Source organism: Armigeres subalbatus, chromosome 2 (assembly GCF_024139115.2).
Source record: "Armigeres subalbatus isolate Guangzhou_Male chromosome 2, GZ_Asu_2, whole genome shotgun sequence".
In the NCBI taxonomy this organism is placed as follows: domain Eukaryota; kingdom Metazoa; phylum Arthropoda; class Insecta; order Diptera; family Culicidae; genus Armigeres; species Armigeres subalbatus.
Genome location: NC_085140.1, coordinates 97,269,641 through 97,295,940, shown reverse-complemented (window position 1 = coordinate 97,295,940; position 26,300 = coordinate 97,269,641). Strand labels below are relative to the sequence as shown.

The 26,300-nt window shown below is 40.3% G+C and overlaps 2 protein-coding genes across 3 annotated transcripts in view; both read right to left on the bottom strand.

Moving 5' to 3' along the window:
• Positions 1–26,300, bottom strand: part of LOC134210235 (protein dead ringer) — a 274,077-nt gene that overhangs the window by 190,114 nt on the left and 57,663 nt on the right. The gene's annotated exons all lie outside the window — the stretch shown is intronic.
• Positions 18,385–18,963, bottom strand: LOC134218537 (sericin-2-like; the record flags this gene model as incomplete). The annotated part of the gene is made up of 1 exon (XM_062697665.1): positions 18,385–18,963. A coding segment is annotated over one exon (579 nt), but the record flags the coding sequence as incomplete, so codon positions are not given.

Sequence of the window (26,300 nt, the reverse complement as noted above, 5' to 3'; positions counted from 1 at the left end):
GCATAAGTCTCCTCACTAAAGAAATTGATCACGACGAAACATAGACTTCTGAGTGCTGACGTCTAGAAGAATACAGCATTCGGTCGGCATAGACCTAAAACAAAACAATCTGCTGCTTGCGAACATCCTATTTATCGGAAAACAGTTCAAAAACAAAAACAAAACACCAAATGCGCGCTGTGGTGACTCTGACTACCGAAGACACCGAATGCACATTGTTGTAGATTCCCACTTACTTGCCGGGAACATCGGAATGAATGGGAAACCATCTTCTTGACATTGACATCCATTCTCACTTTCGGGCTGCAATAATCCTCGGATGTGGGTCTCCGAGGAGTTATGATTGCCGATTTTATGACTTTTCTCCGCAATGAATGAAGCGGCCTGGTGCAGTGTGTGACACACATTTTTATGCAACGACTTCCTATATGGTGGTGTAGAATTCCAAAAGTATGTGTGCTCTGCTCATGCTCATGGTTGACACAACAATCAATGAATGCAAGGGACAAGCATCATGCATTATTGCTAGATGGAAAGATGGGAATGCATTTGCATGCGGGAAGAATCATATGAAGGCGTCCTCCCTAAGCTAAAGCAACGATGCGCAAAGGTTATGGTTTCTGGGAAAAAGGGCTGAATCGCCTTTCTATACTAGATATTGGTGGAATGTGTCAAAGAGTGATACAGAGTGATAAACCCTAATAAGCAGACGATTTGGACACGAGAGTGCGGGAGGTTCGTGCCGAATCCATGTGGGAATGGCAACAGTGTTTCTCGGTGGAAATCACGATCGACCCTCTGCAACAGGGCTGGGTAATAAAAATCCCGATGATTTTCAACATGCTGCCTCTGCCCTCTACCAAAACGTGCTGCAACCGTCAGGATTCATAGGAACGCATTTTTCATTATTCTTTCTCATTACGGACCACGGCTTGTTGTTGCTGTGGCACAATTTTTCTTCGACGCCGTCTCTCATATATAGGGGACCTCTTTTGCCTTCCTCTACCCGCAAGCCGCCGGGGCTGCAGATTTGATGACTAAATTTAGAACCCAGACGAATTTATTGTTTCTATTACTCTTATTCCCTCATCGAAATCGATTGGCACCCACTCACTCTGGAACTGATGCTGGACTGGAATCCCGCTGAAGAAACCGTTCGCCGGCAGTTGTTTCCGAAATGTCCGGGGTACCGATTTTTATGTCTAAGGGAGATAATTATCTCGCCGGCACCCGGCTAGTTCTCGAATACGATGTGTTTGTATAAATAGATATCAGTTCATCAATTTACGATAAAATTTAATTGCGTTCTCACACCTCTCCCACCCGCCGAACTGGAGGGCGACTGCTCCTATTTGGATCGGGGGAAATTTTTACGAATTTTTCGAAGGGGAGATTCGATGATGCACTTGCGTGTCACGACAACTACAGAGCATCTTTATCATCGTTGTACCGTTGATGATGAAGTTCGAGAAGGGGAAATTTTAATTAGATACGTAGAGCATGTACGATCGTTTAGAAAATTGATGAGGCGAAACAAGGCACAACATTTTCACGGTCACGATGAGTTTTGGATTTTACGAAAAATTTCATCTATCGTTGATTGCTGAATGAGAGCAATCGTTCAAGACGAGGTTCATCCTTTGGGATGCAAGTATAGTACGACCGACATCCCTAACCAACTCGAATTATTAAGGGTAAGGTAAAAATTATACAAAATCATGAAAGCTTAAAAAATAACTATTTTAATAATTTAAAGTTTCTAAATTTTAAGATCTTAGAAAACAAAAAAAATATAATTAAAAAAAATATAGATTTTTGTGGTTTTTCAAATTTAAAGATAAAAAAAAAAATAAAAATTTAAAGTTTAAATATTAAAAAAAAGGAATTCGAGAAGTTAAAATTTAGAATATTTAAAATTTATTAATTTCAGAGGATAAATGATAAAGCCAATGTTGCGTTCCCTTTTATCTTTTATCTGCAACACATATGGTACGGTATTTATTAGGATTTTTTTAAATTGCATTAGTTTGCATACTTTAGAAATAAAACACGAAGCATGTCAACAGATGGCTATATTCATGTCTAAACATTGATAATTAATACATTTTTAACCAAAAACATCATCGAAAGCCAACTTCTTTCTAAACGCGCGACAGGCGATTATTGTCCTATTCTGTTGCAATTTGGGACAAACGCTTGTTGCGTGTTGAGTTTGTCCCAAATTTTACAAGAGGGGATAATGCTGTTGTCATTGTACAAAGTAATAGCTTCAAATTCGCTGATACGGACATTTAAAAATTATTAAAAAAAATATATTTTTCATAAATTCAGAAATTACCGGATTGAAAATTTGAAAATTTAAAAACTCAAAATGTAGTAATCTAACAATTAGCTTAGTTTATAGGTTAGCTTAGCTAACTTAGCTCAATCCACGGTAGATCAGAACTGGTGTTCTGGTCTGCAAATAAAAACTGCACTACGATCCCAGTGAATAGAGCTTAGGATTCACCACCTATTCTCGACGTACATGTTCCACCAGCTCACAAATCTAGATAAAAAAGGCGCGGAACAAGTCCTTACAGTCAGATGGAAAAGGAAGGGAATGTTAGTGTGTAGTTATTGTTGCTACTAGAGACCGAGATTATCGTTTCATCTCCAAAATACCACTGAAAGGAAGTTTTGTTAATTGAGCATAGATTGAGGATTCACCAAGGAAAGTGAAATAGTCCATGCCACATTTTTAAAAAAATAGGAACGAGCTTGGGATTGAACCCATGACCTACTGCTTGTAAGGCAGAAGCGGTAACCTCTACACTCCAAATAATCTAAACGTTGTTTCCACCTGAATTTTCAGGTACATTTTACGTGCACACGTAGCTGCAAATGCTTCAGAAAATTCAGGTGAAACTTACGTGTCCGGTGAATTCTATCCAAAACTCAGGTAGAACTTACCTGATTTTCACGTAGAATGAAATTTCTATCGGAAAATCAGGTAAAAGTTACGTGAATTTCAGGTGGAAAAAATCTACGTATTTTTTCAGGTGGAAAGAACGTGCAGATTTTTTTGGGTGTAGACCACCGAGCTCGTTTCAATTTGTAATGAAAAAAAGGAAAAAGGTGAAAGATTTACAAAGGGGAAATCTTTTTGAAGAGGACGGGAAGCGTGGAAACTGAAGGTAGTTTGTTCATATAGTCATATATCGTCGCGCGCAGAAAGGGATTCTATCGACGAGTACTAGCTCCAATTTTTAAACATGACATCAGCATCTAGTCGAGTTGGATTTTAATAAAGCAGGTTCTATTAAGATTTAAAAATTAAAAAATACAAAAATTTAAATACAAATAAACAAAAATCAGATTTCTAGATGTACAAATTTCGAAATTTGAAGACTTTAAAATTAACAAATATAAAGGTGTTGAAAAGAATTTGTGTCAAAAGGTCGAAGGTCAAAAGGTCGAAGGTCAAACGAAGGACAAAAGGTCGAAAGGACAAAGGTCGGATGGACAAAAGGTTGAAGGGTCAAAAGGTCGAATATGTGTCATAACATCGAAGGTTAAAAGATCGAAGGACAAAAGGATAGCATAGATAAATAAGAAGTGAAAAGTGAAAAGTTATAAGTGGAAAGGAAGAAATAAGAAGTAAAATGTGACAAGTGTGAAATGTGATGTGAGAAGTAAGGAACGGAGAAATTAGAAGTGGTATGTTAATAAGAAGTGGAAAATGAAGTGAAATATGGAAAGAAGAAAGATGAAAGAATTAAGATAGAAGCAAGGAGGAAAAAGAATTGAAGGAAGGAAACATATGAAGTAAGAAGGTAAAAAGGAAGAAGGAAGAGAATTGAAGAGAAAGGGAAGAATAAATTAGAAAGAAGGAAGAAAAACGAAAGACCTTTCGTCCTTTCAACCTTTTGTCCTTCGACCTTTCGTCCCTTCGACCTTTTGACCCTTCGACCCTTTGTCCTTTCGACCTTTTGACCTTCGCCTTTTTGTCCTTCGACCTTTTGACCTTAGACCTTTTGTCCTACAACCGTTGAAAAATATGAAAAATTTGTTTTTAAAATTCAAAATTTCAAAATATGGAGATGAAAATAAAAAAAATTAAATACAAAAATCAAAATCATCCCAGATTGAATATTTGAAAAAGGAGCATATGCAAAATCTAAATATCTGTTAGGTGCATAGGTCCATTATCCACATTTGGTTGAACTTAAGAACCCATGTCGAACGTAGCCTTTTGCGAGCAAATCGGATGAGCATGAGTCCCAGTAACGTTATTTATGCTATTATACACTTTTAAAGTTAGTATTTTTAAAGTTAACTTTTCACCTCATTGTTCGATCCGGCAAATTTTCAATAGAAAACAATGGGATAAGATTCCTCGTCAAATGCAACTTCTTTTTCTGTCTCTTCTATAGCTCTACATTCTAACTGAAGATTAGCAGAATGCCATATATGAGAACATTGGCAGAACAGTTGCCATTGCGCAAAACAATACGTATGAAATACGTGTGATTGCGAGAGTTCGGCCATCCCATCAGTAGCCTTCTGACCTGGCAGAGGACGATGGAGGTCCAGGAGGTTAAACATTAAAAAAATAAAATTAAAAATTTAAAATCAAAAATTAAAATATTCAAAATAAAAATTAAAAATTAAAAAATTATAAATTAAAAATAATATTAAAAATTGAAAATTATTAATTTAAAAAAAATTAAAAATTAAAAATAAAAATTCAAAATTAGGAATTAGAAATTATTAATTAAAAATAATTGAAAATTAAAAATTAAAAAATTTCAATTTTCAAATTTAAAACAAAAAAAATAAAAATTACCAATTGAAAATTACTATTAAAAATTGAACATTGAAAATATAAAAAAAAAATGGAAATAAATAAAAAATAAAAAATTAGAAATAAATAAAAATTTAAAAATTTAAAATAAAAAATAAAAAATTGAACATTGAAAATTAAAAATTTAAATTAAAATCAAGATTTAAAAATTGAAAATTGAAAATAAGAATAAAAAATAAAAAAATCAAAAATTGAAAAAAAAAAAATTCAAGATAAAAAATAAAAAATTAAATAAAAAAAATAAAAATTTAAGATTAAAAATTAAAAATTCAACATTGAAAATTAAAATTTCAAAATAAAAATCAAGATTTAAAAATTGAAAATTCAAATAAAGATTTAAAAATAAAAAATTAAAATTAAAGAACAAAGATTGTTAATTGAAAATTAAAAATTAAAAATTGTTAAAAATTGAAAATTTTAAATTAAAAATTAAAAATTAAAAATTAAAAATGAGAAATTAAAAATTAAAAATATAAATTAAAAACTGAAAATTAAAAATTCAAATTTTTGAAATTAAAAATTAAAAATTGAAAAATCCAAATTAGAAAATAAAAGTGAAAATCAAAAGTAAAAAATTAGAAATTAAATATCAAAAATAAAAAATTAAAAATAAAAATTAAAAATTAAAAATAAAATAAAAATTAAAAATTAAAAATTAAAAATTAGAAATCAAAAATGAAAGTTAAAAATTAAAAATTATTAAAAAACTAAGGTTTAAAAATAAAAAATAAAAAAAAATAAAAATAAACAATTGAAAATTGAAACATTGAACATTGAAAATGAAAAAATAAAATATAAAAAACTAAAATTAAGAATTAAAAATTAAAAATCAAAAATTAAAAATTAAAAATTAAAAAATTAAAATGAGAAATTAAAAATCAAAGATTTAAATTGAAAACTGAAAATTAAAAATTGAAAAATCAAATTTCAAAATTCAAAATTCAAAATTGAAAAATTCAAAATTAGAAAATAAAAGTGAAAATCAAAAGTAAAAAATTAGAAATTAAATATCAAAAATAAAAAATTAAAAATATAAATTAAAAATTAAAAATAAAATAAAAATTAAAAATTAAAAATTAAAAATTAGAAATTAAAAAACTAAGGTTTAAAAATAAAAATAAAAAAATAAAAATAAACAATTGAAAATTAAATATTAAAAATTGAACATTGAAAATAAAAAAATAAAATTTAAGAATTAAAATTAAGAATAAAAAATGAAAAATCAAAAATAGAAAATTAAAAATCAAAAATTAAAAATTAAAAATTAAGAATTAAAAGTTTGAAATTAATTTTCAAATTAAAAAATAAAAATTGAAAATTAAGAATTTAAACTTGAAAAAAAAATTAAAAATTTGAAATTCAAAATTCAAGGCTTCTTCTTCTTCTTATTGGCATTACATCCCCACACTGGGACAGAACCGCCTCGCAGCTTAGTGTTCATTAAGTAATTCCACAGTTATTAACTGCGAGGTTTTTAAGCCAGGTTCATTTTTGCATTCGTATATCATGAGGCTAGCACGATGATACTTTTATGTCCAGGGAAGTCGAGACAATTTCCAATCCGAAAATTGCCTAGACCGGCACCGGGAATCGAACCCACCAACCCTCAGCATGGTCTTGCTTTGTAGGAGGCTTCAAGGCTTTAAACTTTAAATAAAAAATAAAAAAATTAAAATTAAAAGTTTAAGGCTTAAAACTTCAAATAAAAAATAAAAAAAAGGAATTAAAATTAAAAGTTAAAAATTAAAAATCCAAAATTCAAAAAAAATATAAATTTAAAATAAAAAAAATAAAAATTGAAAATTGGTTGGATATTAAAAATGAAAATTGAAGATTGAAAGGATATTAAAAATTGAAAATTGAACTGTCTGAAACTGGACAGGGTCTCGAGTGGGGCTGGACTGGACTGGGGCTGGTACTGGAACTAGGCTGTGTCCGCGGCTGGACTAGAACTGTACTGGGACTGGATTGTGGGGACTATACAGGAACTGAAACAGGAACTGAAACGGGACAGGTACTCGACTGGGCTAGGATTGGACTGGGACTGGACTTGGAATGGACTTTGACTGGACTTGGAATAGAACTGGGATAGGATTGGAACTGGATTAGGACTGGATTGGGACTTGGACTTGGACTGGACTTGGACTTGGACTGCACTTGGACTGGACTTGGACTGGACTTGGAGTTGGACTGGACTTGGCCTGGACTTGGACTGGACTTGGACTGGACTTGGACTGGACTTGGAATAGAATTGGGATAGGATTGGAACTGGATTAGGACTGGATTGGGACTGGACTTGGACTGGACTTGAACTGGACTGGAATTGAACCAATTTTCAATCTACAATTTACAATTTTTATTTTTTTTATTTTAAATTTATGTTTTTTTTTAATTTTAGATATAATGCGAAACATTTGTAAAATCCAGATTACATTGATCTCCTTTGGACGGTTCGTAAGAAAATTGATGAATTTTAATATTTTTTCAGCATATACTGTTATTGACTGGCTTTAGGCTTTAAACCTTAAATAAAAAATAAAAAAATTAAAAATTGAAAATAAAAGTTAAAAATTAAAAATCCAAAATTCAAAAAAAATATAAAATAAAATAAAATAATAATTGGTTGGATATTAAAAATTGAAAATTGAACTGTCTGAAACTGGACAGGGTCTGGGGTGGGGCTGGATTGAACTGGGACTGAGCTGTGCCTGGACCGAGACTGAACTGGAACTGGACTATGACTGGACTGGGAGTAGACTGGAACTGGACTGGGTCTTGAATGGGACCGGACTGCGACTGGAATGCTACCTGATTGGGCTAAGACTGGACTGCACTGAAAAAGAACTGGGATTGAATTGGGATTGATTTGAGACCTATCTGATACTGGACTAGGACTGGACAGAACTGGACAGGGTCTCCACAGGGGCTGGACTGGACTGGGACTGAAACTAGGCTGTGTCCGAGGCTGGACTAGAACTGGACTAGGATTGGACTGGGACTAGACTGGGACTCGATCGGTTTGAACTGGGACTAGACTGGAACTTGATTGGGATGACTGGGACTAACTGGGTTGTGTCTAAACCGAGACTGAACCGGAAGAGGACTAGGACTAGACTGGACTGGGACTGGACTGAAACAAGACTAAGACTGGACTGGACAAGGACTCGAATATGTAGGCTGGGATTGGAGTGCACTTGACTGAACTGAACTGAGAATGGACTAAGACCAGACTGGGACTGGGCTGGGATTCGATCGGATTTGAACAGGGTCCGGTCCAGCCTGGGTTTTGTCTATACCGAAGCTGAACCGGAACAGGACTAGGATTGGACTGGGTCCTGACTGGGACTGGACTGGACCCAGTCAACACAAGATCGTATATGATGCCATATAAGATATTAAAGTCAAAGAGCTGAAAAACAATAAGGCTGCGGGGAAGGACCAGCTCCCGGCTGAACTTCTCAAACATGGCAGTGAGCAGCTTTATGAAGTTCTGCACCATATTATGTCGAAAATATGGGAAGACGAGGAAACGCCTGTGAGCTGGTTGGACGGCCTCATTTGCCCTCTCTTTAAGAAAGGGCACAGACGGGAGTGCGCCAACTACTGAGGAATAACCCTCCTTAATTCGGCGTACAAAATTATGTCCCGTATTCTGTTCAACAGATTGAGACCGCTTGGAGAGTCCTTCGTAGGCGAATACTAAGCAGGTTTTCGTAAGGGCCGATCAACGACGGATCAAATGTTTACCCTGAGACAAATCCTTGATAAATTCCGGGAGTACAACTTGCAGACACATCATCTGTTTATTGATTTCAAGGCGGCGTACGATTCAGTGAAACGGAATGAATTATGGCAAATTATGCTTGAACATGGTTTTCCGGCGAAACTGATACGGCTGATTCGTATAACGTTGGACGGATCGAAATCAAGTGTAAGGGATGCGGATGAAATATCGACGTCATTTGTTACCTTAGATGGATTAAAGCAGGGTGATGCACTCTCGAACCTACTGTTCAATATAGCGCTCGAGGGAGCGATTAGGAGAGCTGGTGTGCAAAAAAGCGGTACCATTATCACAAAATCGCATATGCTCCTGGGATTTGCGGACGATATCGATATTATCGGAATTGATCGCCGTGCCGTGGAAGAGGCTTTTGCGCCTTATAAGAGGGAGACAGCGAGGATTGGACTCACGATCAATACCAGCAAAACGAAGTACATGGTCGCTGGCAATCAACGTGGGTTCATTAGTGGTGGTGGTAGCGAAATAGTGCTGGATGGTGAAAAATTTGAAGTGGTAGAAGAATTTGTGTATCTTGGAACATTAGTGACGTGCGATAATGATGTTACCCGCGAGGTGAAAAGGCGTATTGCAGCTTCAAATAGGGCTTATTACGGACTTCGTAACCAGCTTAAGTCCCGTAGTCTGCAAACGACTACTACTCTACTCTACTTTGATTCTACTACTCTGATTCTTCCGGTGGCTTTATACGGCCATGAGACATGGACGTTAAAGGAGGCTGATTAGAGAGCTCTCGGAGTGTTTGAGCGTAATGTGCTGCGGACAATACTCGGCGGTAAACAGGAGAACGGCATCTGGCGGCGTCGCATGAATCACGAATTGTACCAGGTGTATAAAGGGCTGGATATTATTAAGCTTATACAACACGGCAGACTACGGTGGGCTGGTCACGGTGTTCGTATGCCGGAAGAACGACAAGCGAAGATAATATTTAGTAGAGAACCCGGAAGAGGCCGCAGGCTTCGTGGAAGGCCTCGTACACGATGGCTTTTTGCAGTTGAAGAGGACCTGAGGGCGCTCAATGTTCAGGGCGACTGGAAGCGATTGGCCCAGGATCGAGTCCAGTGGAGAAGGATACTCCATTCGGCGTAGGTTCATCGAAGAGCTGTAGCCCATCAAGTATCAAGTAAGTAAGATATTAAAATGGAGGCGATATAAGCATCTTATATTCACTTGTCATAAGACGAGTTTGTACAATCCTATTTAATTCCACCACTTAATTATACCTTGACAGATACGTATTTCGACCTCAACAGTAAGGTCGTCTTCAGTGTCTCGTACTTGACTCGACTAAGTCAAGGTATAAATAAGTGGTGGAATTAAATGGGATTGTACAAACTCGTCTTATGACAAGTGAAGACATTCCACTAAAAAGCTCAAAATAATTTTCTTAACATCTTATGTTGCAAAATATACGATTTTGTGATGACTGGGGACTGGGACTAGACTGAAACAAGACAGGGACTTGTCTGGACTGGAACTGGACTGGGACTGGCCTGAGACTGGGCTAAGGCTATTAAATTTTTCAGAGAAATTCTCCTAGTTTTCTACCAAACTCGAAATAGCGCTAAATCAATTGGAAATTTGGTGTTGACAGGTTTAATATCCCGAAAGAATGGTGGATTTTATCCTTAAAATCAAAGAAATCTTAATTAAATTATCTATACAATTTTGCAAGTTCCGGGCTTTGGCCAATCACTGAGTAATAGTAACTACGAATTTACGGTCATTTTGCTAAGCAATTGTTAGATCGGAAATATAACCCGGCAGAATGTGAAACATCCTTGAAATCCAATCAACTTCCAATGGACTTGACAAACTACGGATTTCGAAACTCCCACCAGAAAGAGGGCATTGGAAAACCAACAACTTGCCTATAAATACAACCTTCCTACCTACTTCGCAACGGAAAACCACTGAATAAATCAATATCGTTTCCCTCTCGCACTCAACGAGTAATGATCTCCCGAAACACCCCGTTAATGAACATATGTTTCATATTACATTGCCCCTTGCCGGGGCGATTGCGCGGCACAGGGACCGGAGGAGAGCTGACTGCAGCAAACAGCAGGTCCACTTTTCCTTCGCCTCCCATCGGAGAGGTGTTCTACATCTCATTTTCCGAATGTTATTCCTCGCGCCGCGTAACACTAAAAACAACCGTGCAAACATCATCGTCGTTCGTCGTCGTTCATCAACATTCAACATTCGATCGCGTCCCATCAAGAAATCTATCGACCGTCATTTAAATCACGCAAATGAAGTGAACCCCTTGCGCTGCGCTCCGCGTTGTTGCTTCCCTTCCCGAGCGCGACCCTCTTTCAGTCTCTCCTAACAGGAGGCTTTGATCCGCGACTGGGTCGCGATCCACCGGTCGCCCCGCACGTTCAAGGGTATGCGATATTGGGATTTGGGTTGGGGTCGACAAAGAAATGAAATGTAGAAACATATTTGACAATTGGGGTCTTCAATAGCTTATCAGTGAGATTCTAAAGTGAACTTCTTTTCTTTTTCTTTTACTGCCATCTTGCAGATTTGTGTTCATTAACCACTTCTACAGTTACGTGGTCAGAACAAATCTCGACTTGTTGGAGAGTGCCTTGCTTCATAAAAGATAGAGATAACCCCCAAATCAATATCAGTGGTAACAGATGGAAGTGATACTACTCTCATGCAAGCCTTGGCTTGTATTACATACGAATTTGTGTAAATTGCTTACTCAATGCGACATCTTGAATTGTGTAAAACGATTGTTGCTCTTTGGAACACTCATTGAAAAAAATATTAATAAATATCGCATACCATTACACCAGTTCGCCAGTCTCAATATGGTAGCAGTCAACTCAAATGGAAGGAACCACCGGGATAAAGCAAGAAAATTGAGATGAAATCCATTAAAATTTTATAGTATTTCTGAGCATTTACACTACTAAAGTCTATTTATTTATATTGACCCGGTCGCCGTCATCGTCTGAGTCGTCTAACTCGTCTGATCCGTCGAAGCCGTTGACGAGCAGCAAGCAACGATAGACTCCGTGACTGCGCTCTGGCTGCTGCATCGCTTCGATGCGCGACAGCTGAAGCTGATTCCGACATGAATCGATTTCGACTGATTTTCCTCGGAAGTGAAATAAAATTTCGAAAAATAAAAGTTGCTGCACTCGGCGAAGTTGCTCTCCCTTCGGGAGGAAACGCCGGAATTTAAATTTAGAACAAATTGCATTAATCTACAACAGATTGAAATCATCGTCTACGAATCTAAGCGAACACGTGTCATTCGTTCGTTTGAGTGACTTGTCTACCGGATAGTCAAAGCTATAAAACAGACAGTGCTTAAATTGAGCCCCAATAAAACTTTAAGTAGCTGTGTAGCACCCTAAACGTGATCGGTTCCACTCATCCCGAGAGTCACGTTCCGTGGATTGTGCTTCTCCCGTGCTCGGGGGGTTCAAAGCTCAAGTTCAAGGTCCCCCGTCAGAACAACCCCGGGAGCAAGACCCCAATTGTTGCTGCCCGACCAACGATGTTGCTTCGTACCACGCCGAAATAAAAAATAATACTCAAATTAAATTAATTGGATCTTCATACGTCCATCACGCAAAGGCCGTGTTCTTCATGGAATATTTTGAATCATTTTCCCACCGTCTCGCACTGATCGGGAGCGCAAAATTTCAGCTAAATTGTTGCATTATTTTTTATATAAAATAATTCGTGTTCGCTGCGATGCCGGAGACTGCGGTTGAAAATATTTAAATTTGCCAATTCAAATTAGTCCATCACGCAGGCTTCCGTATTTGGCGAACCGAGTGGCGAACTGATGGATGTACCGACTGCGATGAGATATGCGTGATTCGCCGCTCTGATGATGCTGATGTATTAACAAGGGACGAGCTCGGAAGAAGCTGCGAAGAAAATGTTCCGTGATTTCCCAAGAAATACTACTTATGAAGAAAGAATTGGCGAATTCGATCGTTATGGATTGACCGCTGCTGCTGTGCAGTACACTCAATCTATGCATGGGATCTGAATAAGGGCCCAACGCACGACTTCTCGGTAGGAATGTGGAATCTGGATGTTAATTCAATTAACGCTTCAGTAAGGTGGATACGATTCCAGGTGCGTGTCCAATGCACTGACTTTGCATTTCCACATTGTTCTGAGATAGTTGATTCTCTAGTGCTGGAAGGATCATTTAAAGTTAATGGTGAGTTGTTTATCATAAAGTACAGTACGTTTATCAGTTCACTTATTTTATTCTAATTATTATTACATATCAAGTCCAATATAACTAAACTAAATAAACGTATCTACATTTGCCTTGCAGTCTTTTAAAACTTGGATAGACAACTTAGAAGCATTCAACGCGACACTACATAGGGTATCAAACCATTTGGGTAGCACCCACCATTCCCGTCTGCATCGTTTATTACTCGGGTGCATCAAAACTGAATTACTTGATTTTTAGTACATAGTATGCATCTGTAAATTACTATATATGTACAAAAAACCAAGCGATATGGTAGGAAAACGGCAAGTTAAGGCCTATTCTCATTGCGCCGGGGCCGTGCAGAGACCGGGGTCAGAAAGCTTTCGTTTTTATGCTAGAATTTTACCAGTTCACATTGCGGTAGGTTATCCCGGCCGGGTTGACTGAATACACGAATGTTCGAAAATAAACGTCAAACTATATAAAACGTTGCGGACGGGAAATGGGAGTACTGTCGTAAGTAAATCGTCCTTCTCTCTATATGAGAAACAACCTAACATTTAGCAAGCAACTAGAGTTGCATAAATCAATAAATATATTGCTCTCCATACGAAGCATAATTAATTCTACAAGCAATCAATCACTGTCACTGTTTCTCGTTTCTCAGAATCCATTGCCAATAAACAATTTATTCCTATAAAAACCAAACATCAACCCATTCTCAATCGAGCGCATTCCCAAACACGTAGCGACCCATGTTTGTTACCCGTAGCAATTCCCATTATTGCATTTTATTCTCACTCGTAGATTGGAGGGAAAAAACAATTACCTACAAAGGGGACAAATCGTGATACATTTTCTAGGATGCATAAATCAACATGAACATTATGAGCATTATTCAAGGCATCGAATTATTGTTGCACCACAACCATTACGGCCAAACACTTGCTAACCAAACAGTTGCAAAAGAGCTGAAAACAACAAAAGTGTCGCCTCTGGTATAGAATCAGCAGGTCCGTTCTATACATTTACAATGATGATCAGAGATGCCAGAATTCTTTTGGCTTAGAGTGCAAAGTGGAAAAAACTTCTGTAGGGTAAATCACTGTTTGGGCACATGGGCCAATTCCCGGAATACTGTATAGAAAGTTAATGTTTTGTGTTATTTAGATGTCGTAGGATTATGTTAAATAATTTTCAAAAAGTTTTCCAACATTCAGATTTAAAACAAATAAAATTCGGATTCCAAAAGGTGCATTAAAATTATCGCCTACTTGGAAACCATCGTACTTCGCCGTCCAATTAAGGTTCCCCCAAACACACGCGATGCGACAGTCGCGACGCGATTCTATCGCTTGGCGACAGCGATTCTGTCGCCGTTGGTATGGAAGCGTAAATATAACATTGCCTGCAGCGACCAAACGATAGAATCGTGGCGACTAGTTGTCGCCGTTGCGGCGATGAAATCGCTCAGGTCTGGGGGAGCCTTTATTGTTTGTAACAAACAACACGGTACAAATTGATTTATACTTAACTTATCCCCTAAAACAAACAAAAATTATAAAAGTGCATTTTAAATATGAATGTACAAAGTTAGAAGTGGAAAATGAGTAAGGAGAAGTGAAAAGTGTGGTATGACAAGTGAGATGTAAATAGTGAGATATGAGAATTGAAAATTGATGAACTTCCATTTCATCAATTTCACCAATTAATCATTCCATTTTTTTAAATCACTAATGAAATAAAAATTAAAAATTGTGAAATAAATCCTTATTCCTTCCTACCTCTCCTTTTTTCCTTCCTTCTTCTTCATTCTTCCTATTTCTTTTTCAATTTTCCTTTTTCCCTCTTCTATCTTCCTATCTTTTATCTTCTTATTTAATTCTTCCTTATTCTCTCTGATGAGATGTGAGAAGTGGTGAATAAAAAAACAGTTTAGTAAAGTTAAAAAAGTGAGAAATTAGGAATGAGAAGCTAGAAGCATAAAGTAAGAAGTAAGAGATGAAAAGAAAAAAATGAGAAATGAGAAGCTGAAGCTGCTGTTGAACAGCCCAATAGTGCAGCGTGTGAGCTCCTAATCATGTGTGTTTTTTATTGTTCTCTGTTCTCGCATCAGCTGCTTGCGTTATGTGCGTAGCAGTTGGCGCGCTTTAAGTACAATTAGAATTTAAAATTTGAATGTTTGTGCACACGTCCCCAATAATTGTATAATTATAAAATTGTCTCACCGTACTAACAGTCGCCTATAAATGGCGACTCAACATTCCATCTAGTGTAGAGTATCTTAAAACCGATTCAATAGTGAAAGTAATCAGTCGTTTGTCTTCATTCGTCGCCAGGAGAACGAAACAAGAAGTGATAAGAGAGAAGTAGGAAGTGATAAGTTAGAAGTGAAAAGTGAAAAGTGAGTGAAAAGTAAGAAGTGGGAAATGTTATGTGACAAGTGAGCCAAATGACCACAAACCATTTGTTTCCAGTTCTGTGCTTTTCGTGCTTGTGATGGATATGGAATGTGTTTCACAAGTTGAAAAAAAATGCATTGGGGGTCCAGCACCAATCTGAATTGCGATGTCTGTTTAAGATGATTTTTTCGGGGAATTTCGAATGAAACTCCAAGGAAAATATCGGGAAGAGTTCCAGCAAAACTTCTTGAGGAAATACTGATGGTTTGTCTTTGGAAAGAAGTCGTAAAAATTTCTAGAGGAAGTCTCAGCTGAAATTCTGAAAAAAAATTCTTGTTTAATTTCCGAGCTATATTTACACGAATTCCCGGCGAAATTCTTGAAGAAAATTCTAAAGAAATTATCTGTGGATTTTTTGGAGGAATCCAAGAGGGTATTTTTAGAGTAGCTAAACAATTTATGAATCCAAGAGAAACTTCTTTTCGAAGGAATTTCGAAATGATTTTATGAAAGATTCACCGGAGGACTGCCTGGAAGAGACTTCCAGAGAATCCTAGAGGTATTTCTGAAGGAATTTCTAGAGGAGTTCATGGAGAAACTGAGGAACTGAACTGAGAAAACTGGAGGAACTTTCGAAGGAATTCCTTGAGGAACTTTCGGAGGAATTCCTGGAGGAACTTCCGGAGGAATTCTTGGAGGAACTTCCGGAGGAATTCCTGGAGGAACTTTCGGAGGAACTCCTGGAGGAACTCCTGGAGGAACTTCCGGAGGAATTCCTGGAGGAACTTCCGGAGGAATTCCTGGAGGAACTTCCGGAGGAATTCCTGGAAAAACTTCCGGAGGAATTCCTGGAGGAACTTCCGGAGGAATTCCCGGAGGAACTTCCGGAGGAATTCCTGGAGGAACTTCCGGAGGAATTCCTGAAGGAACTTCCGGAGGAATTCCTGGAGGAACTTCCGGAGGAATTCCTGAAGGAACTTCCGGAGGAATTCCTGGAGGAACTTCCGGAGGAATTTCTGGAGGAACTTCCGGAGGAACTTCCGGAGGAATTCCTGGAGGAACTTCCGGAGGAATTCCTGGAGGAACTTCCGGAGGAATTCCTGGAGAAATTTCCAGAGGAATTCATGGAGGAATTTCCGGAGGAATTCCTGGAGGAACTTCCGGAGGAATTCCTGGAGGAATTTCCGGAGGAATTCCTGGAGGAATTTCCGGAGGAATTCCTGGAGGAACTTCCGGAGGAATTCCTGGAGGAACTTCCGGAGGAATTCCTGGAGGAACTTCCGGAGGAATTCCTGGAGGAACTTCCGGAGGAATTCCTGGAGGAACTTCCGGAGGAATTCCTGGAGGAACTTCCGGAGGAGTTCCTGGAGGAACTTCCGGAGGAATTCCTGGAGGAACTTCCGAGGAATTCATGGAGGAACTTCCTGGAGGAATTCCTGGAGGAACTTCCGGAGGAATTCCTGGAGGAACTTCCGAGGAATTCCTGGAGGAACTTCCGGAGGAATTCCTGGAGGAACTTCCGGAGGAATTCCTGGAGGAACTTCCGGAGGAATTCCTGGAGGAACTTCCGGAGGAATTCCTGGAGGAACTTCCGGAGGAATTCCTGGAGGAACTTCCGGAGGAATTCCTGGAGGAACTTCCGGAGGAACTTTCGGAGGAATTCCTGGAGAAATTCCTAGAGGAACTTTCGGAGGAATTCCTGGAGGAACTTCCGGAGGAATTCCTGGAGGAACTTCCGGAGGAATTCCTGGAGGAACTTCCGGAGGAATTCCTGGAGGAACTTCCGGAGGAATTCCTGGAGGAACTTCCGGAGGAATTCCTGGAGGAACTTCCGGAGGAATTCCTGGAGGAACTTCCGGAGGAATTCCTGGAGGAACTTCCGGAGGAATTCCTGGAGGAACTTCCGAGGAAATTCCTGGAGGAACTTCCAGGGGAATTGCTGGAGCAACTGCCGGAGGAATTCCTGGAGGAACTTCCGGAGGAATTCCTGGAGGAACTTCCGGAGGAATTCCTGGAGGAACTTCCGGAGGAATTCCTGGAGGAACTTCCGGAGGAATTCCTGGAGGAACTTCCGGAGGAATTCCTGGAGGAACTGCCGGAGGAATTCCTGGAGGAACTTCTGGAGGAATTCCTGGAGGAACTTCCGGAGGAATTCCTGGAGGAACTTCCGGAGGAATTCCTGGAGGAACTTCCGGAGGAATTCCTGGAGGAACTTCCGGAGGAATTCCTGGAGGAACTTCCGGAGGAATTCCTGGAGGAACTTCCGGAGGAATTCCTGGAGGAACTTCCGGAGGAACTTTCGGAGGAATTCCTGGAGAAATTCCTAGAGGAACTTTCGGAGGAATTCCTGGAGGAACTTCCGGAGGAATTCCTGGAGGAACTTCCGGAGGAATTCCTGGAGGAACTTCCGGAGGAATTCCTGGAGGAACTTCCGGAGGAATTCCTGGAGGAACTTCCGGAGGAATTCCTGGAGGAACTTCCGGAGGAACTTTCAGAAGAATCCCTGGAGCAACTTCCAGAAAAATTCCTAGAGGAACTTTCGGAGGAATTCCTGGAGAAAATTCCGGAGGAATTCCTGGAGGAACTTCCGGAGGAATTTCTGAAGGAACTTTCGGAGGAATTCCTGGAGGAACTTCCGGAGGAATTCCTGGAGGAACTTCCGGAGGAATTCCTGGAGGAACTTCCGGAGGAATTCCTGGAGGAACTTCCGGAGGAATTCCTGGAGGAACTTCCGGAGGAATTCCTGGAGGAACTTCCGGAGGAATTCCTGGAGGAACTTCGGAGGAATTCCTGGAGGAACTTCCGGAGGAATTCCTGGAGGAACTTCCGGAGGAATTCCTGGTGGAACTTCCGGAGGAATTACTGGAGGAATTTCCGAGGAATTCTTGGAGGAACTACTGGAGGAATTCCTGGAGGAACTTTCTGAGGATTTGCTGGAGGAACTTCCGGAGGAATTTCTGGTGGAATTTCTGGAGGAACTTCTGGGGGAATTCCTAGAGGAACTTCGGTAGGAATTCCTAAAGGAACTTCTGTAGGAATTCCTGGAGGAACTTCCAGAGGAATTCCTGGAGGAACTTCCGGAGGAATTCCTGGAGGAACTTCCGGAGGAATTCCTGGAGGAACTTCCGGAGGAATTCCTGGAGGAACTTCCGGAGGAATTCCTGGAGGAACTTCCGGAGGAATTCCTGGAGGAACTTCCGGAGGAATTCCTGGAGGAACTTCCGGAGGAATTCCTGGAGGAACTTCCGGAGGAATTCCTGGAGGAACTTCCGAAGGAATTCCTGGAGGAACTTCCGAATGAATTCCTGGAGGAACTTCCGGAGGAATTCCTGGAGGAACTTCCGGAGGAATTCCTGGAGGAACTCCCAGAGGAATTCCTGGAGGAACTTCCGGAGGAATTCCTGGAGGAACTTCCGGAGGAATTCCTGGAGGAACTTCCGGAGGAATTCCTGGAGGAACTTCCGGAGGAATTCCTGGAAGAACTTCCGGAGGAATTCCTGGAGGAACTTCCGGAGGAATTCCTGGAGGAACTTCCGGAGGAATTCCTGGAGGAACTTCCGGAGGAATTCCTGGAGGAACTTCCGGAGGAATTTCTGGAGGAACTTCCGGAGGAATTCTTGGAGGAACTTCCGGAGGAATTCCTGGAGGAACTTCCGGAGGAATTCCTGGAGGAACTTCCGGAGGAATTCCTGGAGGAACTTCCGGAGGAATTCCTGGAGGAACTTCCGAAGGAATTCCTGGAGGAACTTCCGGAGGAATTCCTGGAGGAACTTCCGGAGGAATTCCTGGAGGAACTTCCGGAGGAATTCCTGGAGGAACTTCCGGCGGACTTCCTGGCGGAACTTCGCGAGGAATTCCTGGAGGAACTTCCGGAGGAATTCCTGGAGGAACTTCCGGAGGAATTCCTGGAGGAACTTCCGGAGGAATTCCTGGAGGAACTTCCGGAGGAATTCCTGGAGGAACTTCCGGAGGAATTCCTGGAGGAACTTCCAGAGGAATTCCTGGAGGAACTTCCGGAGGAATTCCTGGAGGAACTTCCGGAGGAATTCCTGGAGGAACTTCCGGAGGAATTCCTGGAGGAACTTCCGGAGGAATTCCTGGAGGAACTTCCGGAGGAATTCCTGGAGGAACTTCCGGAGGAATTCCTGGAGGAACTTCCGGAGGAATTCCTGGAGGAACTTCCGGAGGAATTCCTGGAGGAACTTCCGGAGGAATTCCTGGAGGAACTTCCGGAGGAATTCCTGGAGGAACTTCCGGAGGAATTCCTGGAGGAACTTCCGGAGGAATTCCTGGAGGAACTTCCGAAGGAACTTCCGGAAGAGTTCCTGGAGGAACTTCCGGAGGAGTTCCTGGAGGAACTTCCGGAGGAGTTCCTGGAGGAACTTCAGGAGGAGTTCCTGGAGGAACTTCCCGAGGAGTTCCTGGAGGATTTTCCGGAGGAGTTCCGGGAGGAGTTCCTGGAGGAACTTCCGGAGGAGTTCCTGGAGGAACTTCCGGAGGAGTTCCTGGAGGAACTTCCGGTGGCGTTCCTCTTGAATGGAGGCTTCCGAGCCTCTATAAAGGAGGCTTCCAGGTTTCCGACGTTCTTCAAAAAAAGCTTCCAAGCCTCTTGAAAGGAGGAATCCTAGCCTTTTGAACTTCCGGAGGGGTTCCTAGAGGAACTTCCGGAGGAGTTCCGAGCGTCTAGAAAGGAGGCTTCCAAGCCTGTTGAAATGATGATTCTGAGCCTCTTGAAAGGAGGCTTCCGAGCCTCTAAAAAGGAGGCTTCTAAACCTTTTGCAAAAAGGTTTCCGACCCTCTTCAAAGGAGGCTTCCATGTCTCTTGAAATGAGGATTCCGAGCCTTTTGAAAATCAGCTTCCGAGCCTCTTTAATATGCTTTTTACTTCTTGAAAGGAGGCTTCCATGCCTCTAGAAAGGAGACTTCCAAACCTTTTGATAAAAGGTTTCCGATCCTTTTCAAAGAAGGCTTCTGAGCATTGTGAAAATCGGCTTCCAAGCCTCTTTAAAATAAGCTTCCGTACATCTTGATAGGATGCTTTCAAGCCTCTTGGAAGCAGTCTTCCAATCCTCTTGAAAAGAGACTTCCGAGCCTTTTGTTAGGAGGCTCCCGATCCTCTTGGAAAGAGGCTTCCGATTATCCTAAAAGGAGGCTCCCGAGTCTCCTAAATGCTTTCGAGTCTTCGAAAAGGAGGCCTCTTGTAAGAAGACTTCCAAGCTTCTTGAAAGGAGGCTTCCTAGCGTCTTGAGAGGAGGCTTCTGAGACATTCTAGAAAAGGTTTTCGAGCCTCTGGAAGCTTTTTGAAAGAAGGTTTCGGACGCTGAAAACGAAGCTTACGAGTTTCTTGACAAAAGGCTTGCAATCCTGTATTCACGAAGCAGCTGTGCTTCCTAGATTCTAGATTTTAGTCACTAAACTGTTTGTCCTTTAGATCTTTTGTTGCACATACACTATGCTGGTTGTAGTGGGCAGGATTCAATAGATTTTGATTTACTGATCGCCATGCATATTACATACAGTACAAAGTTTTGGAATCTAAAAATACATAATTATCAAAACTGTATCAATAAGTTTAATTGGAATTGTAATACATCCGCCATTATGCTTTTTGGTCCGAGGTACCCCCTGGGGTCGGCAAAAGTACCCCCGGGGGTGCATGTACCTCAGGAGAACAGATGCTCTAGGAATTCCTCCGAAATTTCCTCCAGGAACTCCTCCGGATGTTCCGACAGGAATTCCTCCAGAAGTTTCTCCAGGAACTCCTCCGGAAGTTCCTCCAGGAACTCCTCCGGAAGTTCTTTCCTTTCTAGAGGCATAGAAGCCTCCTTTCTAGAGGTTCGGAAGCCTCCTTTCAAGAAGTAAAAAGCATATAAAAGAGGCTCGGAAGCTGATTTTCAAAAGGCTCGGAATCCTCCTTTCAAGAGACTTGGAAGCCTCCTTTGAAGAGGGTCGGAAACCTTTTTTCAAAAGGTTTAGAAGCCTCCTTTTTAGAGGCTCTGAAGCCTCCCTTCAAAAGGATCGGATTTTTTTGTTTTGAAGAAGCTGAAAAAGATTCCTTTCAAGAAGCACTGAATCCTCCCTTCAAGAGGCTCGGAATCCTCCTTTCAAGAGTGTTGGAAGCCTTCGCTCAAAAAGCTCGGAAGCACCCTATCAAGAGTCTCAGAAACTTCTTTTCAAGTAGCTCGGAAGCCTTTTTTCAATAGGCTCGGAAGCCCCTTTTCAAGAGGCTCAAAAGCCTTTCAAAAGGCAAGTAAGCCTCCTTTCTAGAGGCTTCTTATTACATCCACAGTCTTAAGCTGTGAGGTTTCTTAGCCAAGGTACCATTTTTGCATTCGTATATCGTGAGACTAACACGATTATATATTTATGCCCAGGGAAATCGAGACGATTTCCAATCCAAAAATTGCCTTAATGCAAATGCATTGAATTTGGCTCCGTTATGCTCTTCAATTCTGAGCTTATTTTACCAAAGTATATGAACTAGAACTTGGTAAAATCAAAAATCGAGAAATTATGGCTATGCTCATTTTTTGTCACGATTTTGTTTTTTTTTATGGCAAATAACCAAAACAAAGACAACTTTCCCTTCAAAATTGAAGTAATGAACAAGATTTTTCTCATGCAGTACTAAGATTATGTCGCATTTATACTGACAACACATCACTTTATTGAGAATTAGCAGACGAACTTCGCCTCGCGTAAAACTAATTAATTCTCCGGTTAATGAATCGATTTTTCAGAATGTGGAGGGTCTAACCCCTGTGAACAAATATTCACGCGGATCGGTTCAATAGTTTTCGAGTCTATGTGGGTCGGACAGACACAAATGCATTTTTATGTATATAGAAGTTAAGTAGAAGACAGATTTTCAAATTTTTGCACAAATTTGCGACTTAAAAAAGGTAAACGACATCTGTTTGGGTTTTTCATGGGGAAGACCCATTAACTAACGCAAAAATTGGTCATTTTCAACCCCCCTCCCCCCTATGTCATACTTTTTGTATGAATCATTTAAAAATATTGTATGGATTGTCACACTTCGGGCAACACCCCCTCCCCCTCTAAGCGTTACGTAATTTATGGATGCTCCCATGGCAAATATTTGATAAATTTTGTCCGTTGTCAACGGCAAAACACTCACCAATTCTTGCAAAACTCGGCCGTTTGGATCACCCGTAATAATTAACACTGGTACAGTACTATATGCAAGACACTGAAATACTAAAGATTTGACTATGCTAATTAAGGTGAAGGTGGGTTGAGTACCAAAACAAAGCTCTGAAAGTATTGGTGCAACAAAAACTGCCATATACTGTAGTAGTATTGGTGTCGTATTTATAAAAAACATAAAATATTAGTAGGGTGGTTCAAAAAACGACCCAGCTGCAACACGCTTACTCGATTCCGTCCCATGCCCCGAGTGTCCTCCAAAAATCGAATTGAAAAAAAACTGGTTGAGCACAAGCCGGTTCAAGTTTGTATGAAAACTAGTGTGGGAAACAAAACCTTTCATTACACTGGCTACAGCGCCTCCCATCCAAACGCTGGCGAAAAGAGATCCCACATAGCTGAAAGCAACATTCTAAAGACTTCACTGAACGAAAATCGCACCTCAGGAAAGATCCATTGATTACGTAACGCAAAAAATAGATAAAATACCCCGCTCACCCCCATGTTACACTTTTTGTATAAAGTATCTGCCCCTGGTGCAATAGATATCTCGCTTAATTTTTCAAAAGGTCCTAAGTAACATTTTTTTCATGAATTAATTTGAATAGCGCAATCAACAGAACAACATGAAAGCTTTTGATTGCAGTGCTCAAATTAATTCATGAAAAAAATGTTACTTAGGACCTTTTGAAAAGTTAAGCGAGATATCACAGACAAATTTTGGTTATTTTGTTGAATCACACGTTTCTTATGCCACACTGATGCCTTCTGAGACTATTGGAACGACCATTCAATATGCATTGTCTATAGAGTTAAAGCTCTTGAATATTTTTCCTGTAATATGGTCTCCCCCCTCGCCAGCGCCCAACGACGGAGCGCCACAATCAGAATAATGTAAAATTCAACCTCGCCATATAAACTGTCATACAAACCTGAAACGACCTGTGCATGGTAAGTCACTATTCAAGCCAGCCCAAATCATCGGATGACACCCAAATTATAAATCATAATCGACTGAGCATGGCGAGCCAAATTATTTTTTGAACCACCCTAGTTGTTAGTTTGCTGCTGCCGGTGCCGTTGTTTACATTCGCTCCGCGATCAGTTTTTAATCGTTTTTTTCGGGCAAAAATAGCAGTTTATATTAAGTTTTCGGTTTAAACAAGTGACTGATTTCGAAAAGTGATGTTTAATTTGCATTCCATCAACATTTCGGGCTGCTCATGTGCGGAGAAGTGAGTAAAAACTTGATTTTTTCAGTGCCCTTTGAGAAGAAGTGAAGTGCAGTGATGGACCCAGCAAATCGCGAACGGCTAATAAATCGGCACGAAACTGCTGATTTATGATATTATTCGAGCTGAAATACATAAGACTCTTTGGATAAACATGTTCATTATCACGAGAAGTGAATAAATGTGCTGTGAACAGGTTAGTAATTTGAATATTAAACTTTTGTTCGATGCTGTTCGATGCATTCGAATGTTGGTGGGAGAGGAGTGCGGGAGGTATGGGGTTGGCCCGTGGAAGGTTCGGTGCCATATTGGCTGCCATCGTGGTACTCTTCCAACTATGTTCTTAAAGCGACGGCATGTGTATGAACCGTTGGAAGCGTCGATTCTTGGTATTAACATTTTTGCGTGCGGTGTCAAAATTGAACTACAATTTGGCCCATTGATACTCAATTTGAAATCTCAAAATGTGAATATCATTTCATTATGTAATTCATGGAATTAAAATTTTGACGTCAGATGCCTTGCTGAACGTCTGAACGAAACAAACACAAATCAATGAGGAAACTGTCTGCTGAATGTCGATGCAAGTGATAGTAAAATGAAAATTTCCATACTTGCTCTGTAGTATTCCGGTTTGAATATTTCTCCAAAACTTTTGAATAGCCATAGTCAGAATTTATTATTTTATTATTAAGCTGATCTTTTGTGTATTTTATGCTAAACGCTTATTGGGTCACAAATTATTAACTTTAAAATCTTCAAAACTTGTATTCGCAACTGGCATCTCTGCCATAGTGATGCTAGTGACATTGACGATGGGTTTTGCACATTCCGTCTCTGCCAAGCACTTTATGGGGTTATGCCTATCCCATAGGCGCTGACGGAGTGCCGAACGAGGACAGCTCCCTGCTGAACGGAAATCGATTAGTGGAAAAAACAGACTGACAGGGTAAAATAACTACAAACAGCTGAATCATTTCTTCGACATCCCCTGATGGGGAATTTTATATCAAATTACTTATTGTGTATGTATGGAGTTACTTATTTACAACACACGCCAACTAGAGGTGTTTCGTAGAGACTAAAGTTGACCTACGTTTTTACCTTCAATTAAAAACTGTTGGTTATTCTTTTCGAAAAAAATAATCTATAGTGATACTTTTTTCTTGAATGGTAACAGCTTTGATTCATCAATTCAATTGTATATGCTTATTTAATTTAAAGAAAAAATTCAATATTTTTTTCCATTTTTTTTAAATATATTTTTAAGGGGAGCCTATTATGATTTTTTTAAATTAGAATCCCACGTGTCACAAAAAAGTCATGTTCCAATAGAATCGCGAGACCTCCAAAAAACAAGAATTCAGACTTAATCTTCACAAACAAGCACTCTCTAATTGCAGATTTACCCTCGCAATAATCGAACCAAAACCTACCCCAACGCGGGTTGGATGGTCTTAATTTTAAGTGCGGCGTTTACGACCCATCATCCGAATGAGGCAATTAATAACCCGAAAGGAAACATGTGTCTCGTGACTCACACATTTCCAACTCGGCCCTAAATTCCACCCTCTTGCGGGCAGCCCACGGCGAGTTACATACACAGGCTTTGCAGTCCACTCGGCAAATCTGCACACTGGACTGAAGCGGCTGGCTGTGCAGCTGTCTCACCCCTCGGACCGTGTCTCTGCACGCGGATGATTAAGATGATGACGGCGCGCTGGTTGCTCATTGTGTGGCGGTGTGGTGCCTTACCTGTTGGTCAAAGACTTTCCATCCCGTGCCTTCGCGAGATCTCAACACTCCAGTCCGACCCCGACTGGAACGAACGACGAGTGAAAATTTTAATCAGAACTAATTGCAATCTTAATATCCCCCCGTTCGTTGTCCGAGCGCTTGGAAGACGAGTGGTGCGGTCCACGATGCCACAGCACTGGACGATTGATGAACATAGAGTCCGTCTACCCGGTGCCTTTGCGAGCCGGGGGAGTACTCCGGGCCCTCATGCGAATCACGTCTCATTTGTCTCAGGGTACGCCCCCCGAAACACTTACGAACGTGCGCGCCCTGGATCGAAATGGTTCGTGTGTTCGTGAAAAGTATTAATTTGCCCGGAGCGATATAAAACGAGTGGATGACGAGGGTTGGGACGGGCGAGGGTAGCTGCACTGAATCTACGACAGGGACTCCCATCAAGGTCTGCGGGCTAGAGCTCGCGCGTGTTTACTACGAGAACGATGACGACGAAGAGAAAGGTACATTACCGGGTAGATTATGGCAAAAAGCAGAAAAGACATCAAATTGAAAATGATTAATCTCTTTATTTAGAGCGTGGAACGATTCTCTCGTATAGGAACACGAATCGGAGACTACGAGGTCGACTAGCACCGAAGGGGCTAAGGCGAAATTGCTATTTCACACTCGATATGGACAGAACGAGCACGAAGCCTATCTCTATATGAACTCTTGATTAGGTCTTACTGTTTGTTGATGCTGTTTTGCCCTCGAAAGGTTCATCGGTATGGTACAGTTCTCACGATATGTGGAATAACGTGAATTGAGCTCAGTCGTAAGTTGCGTTGCTACGAATAAACAAGGTTCGATTTCAGGTATGGAAGGTGTACACAATTTAAGTTTTGGT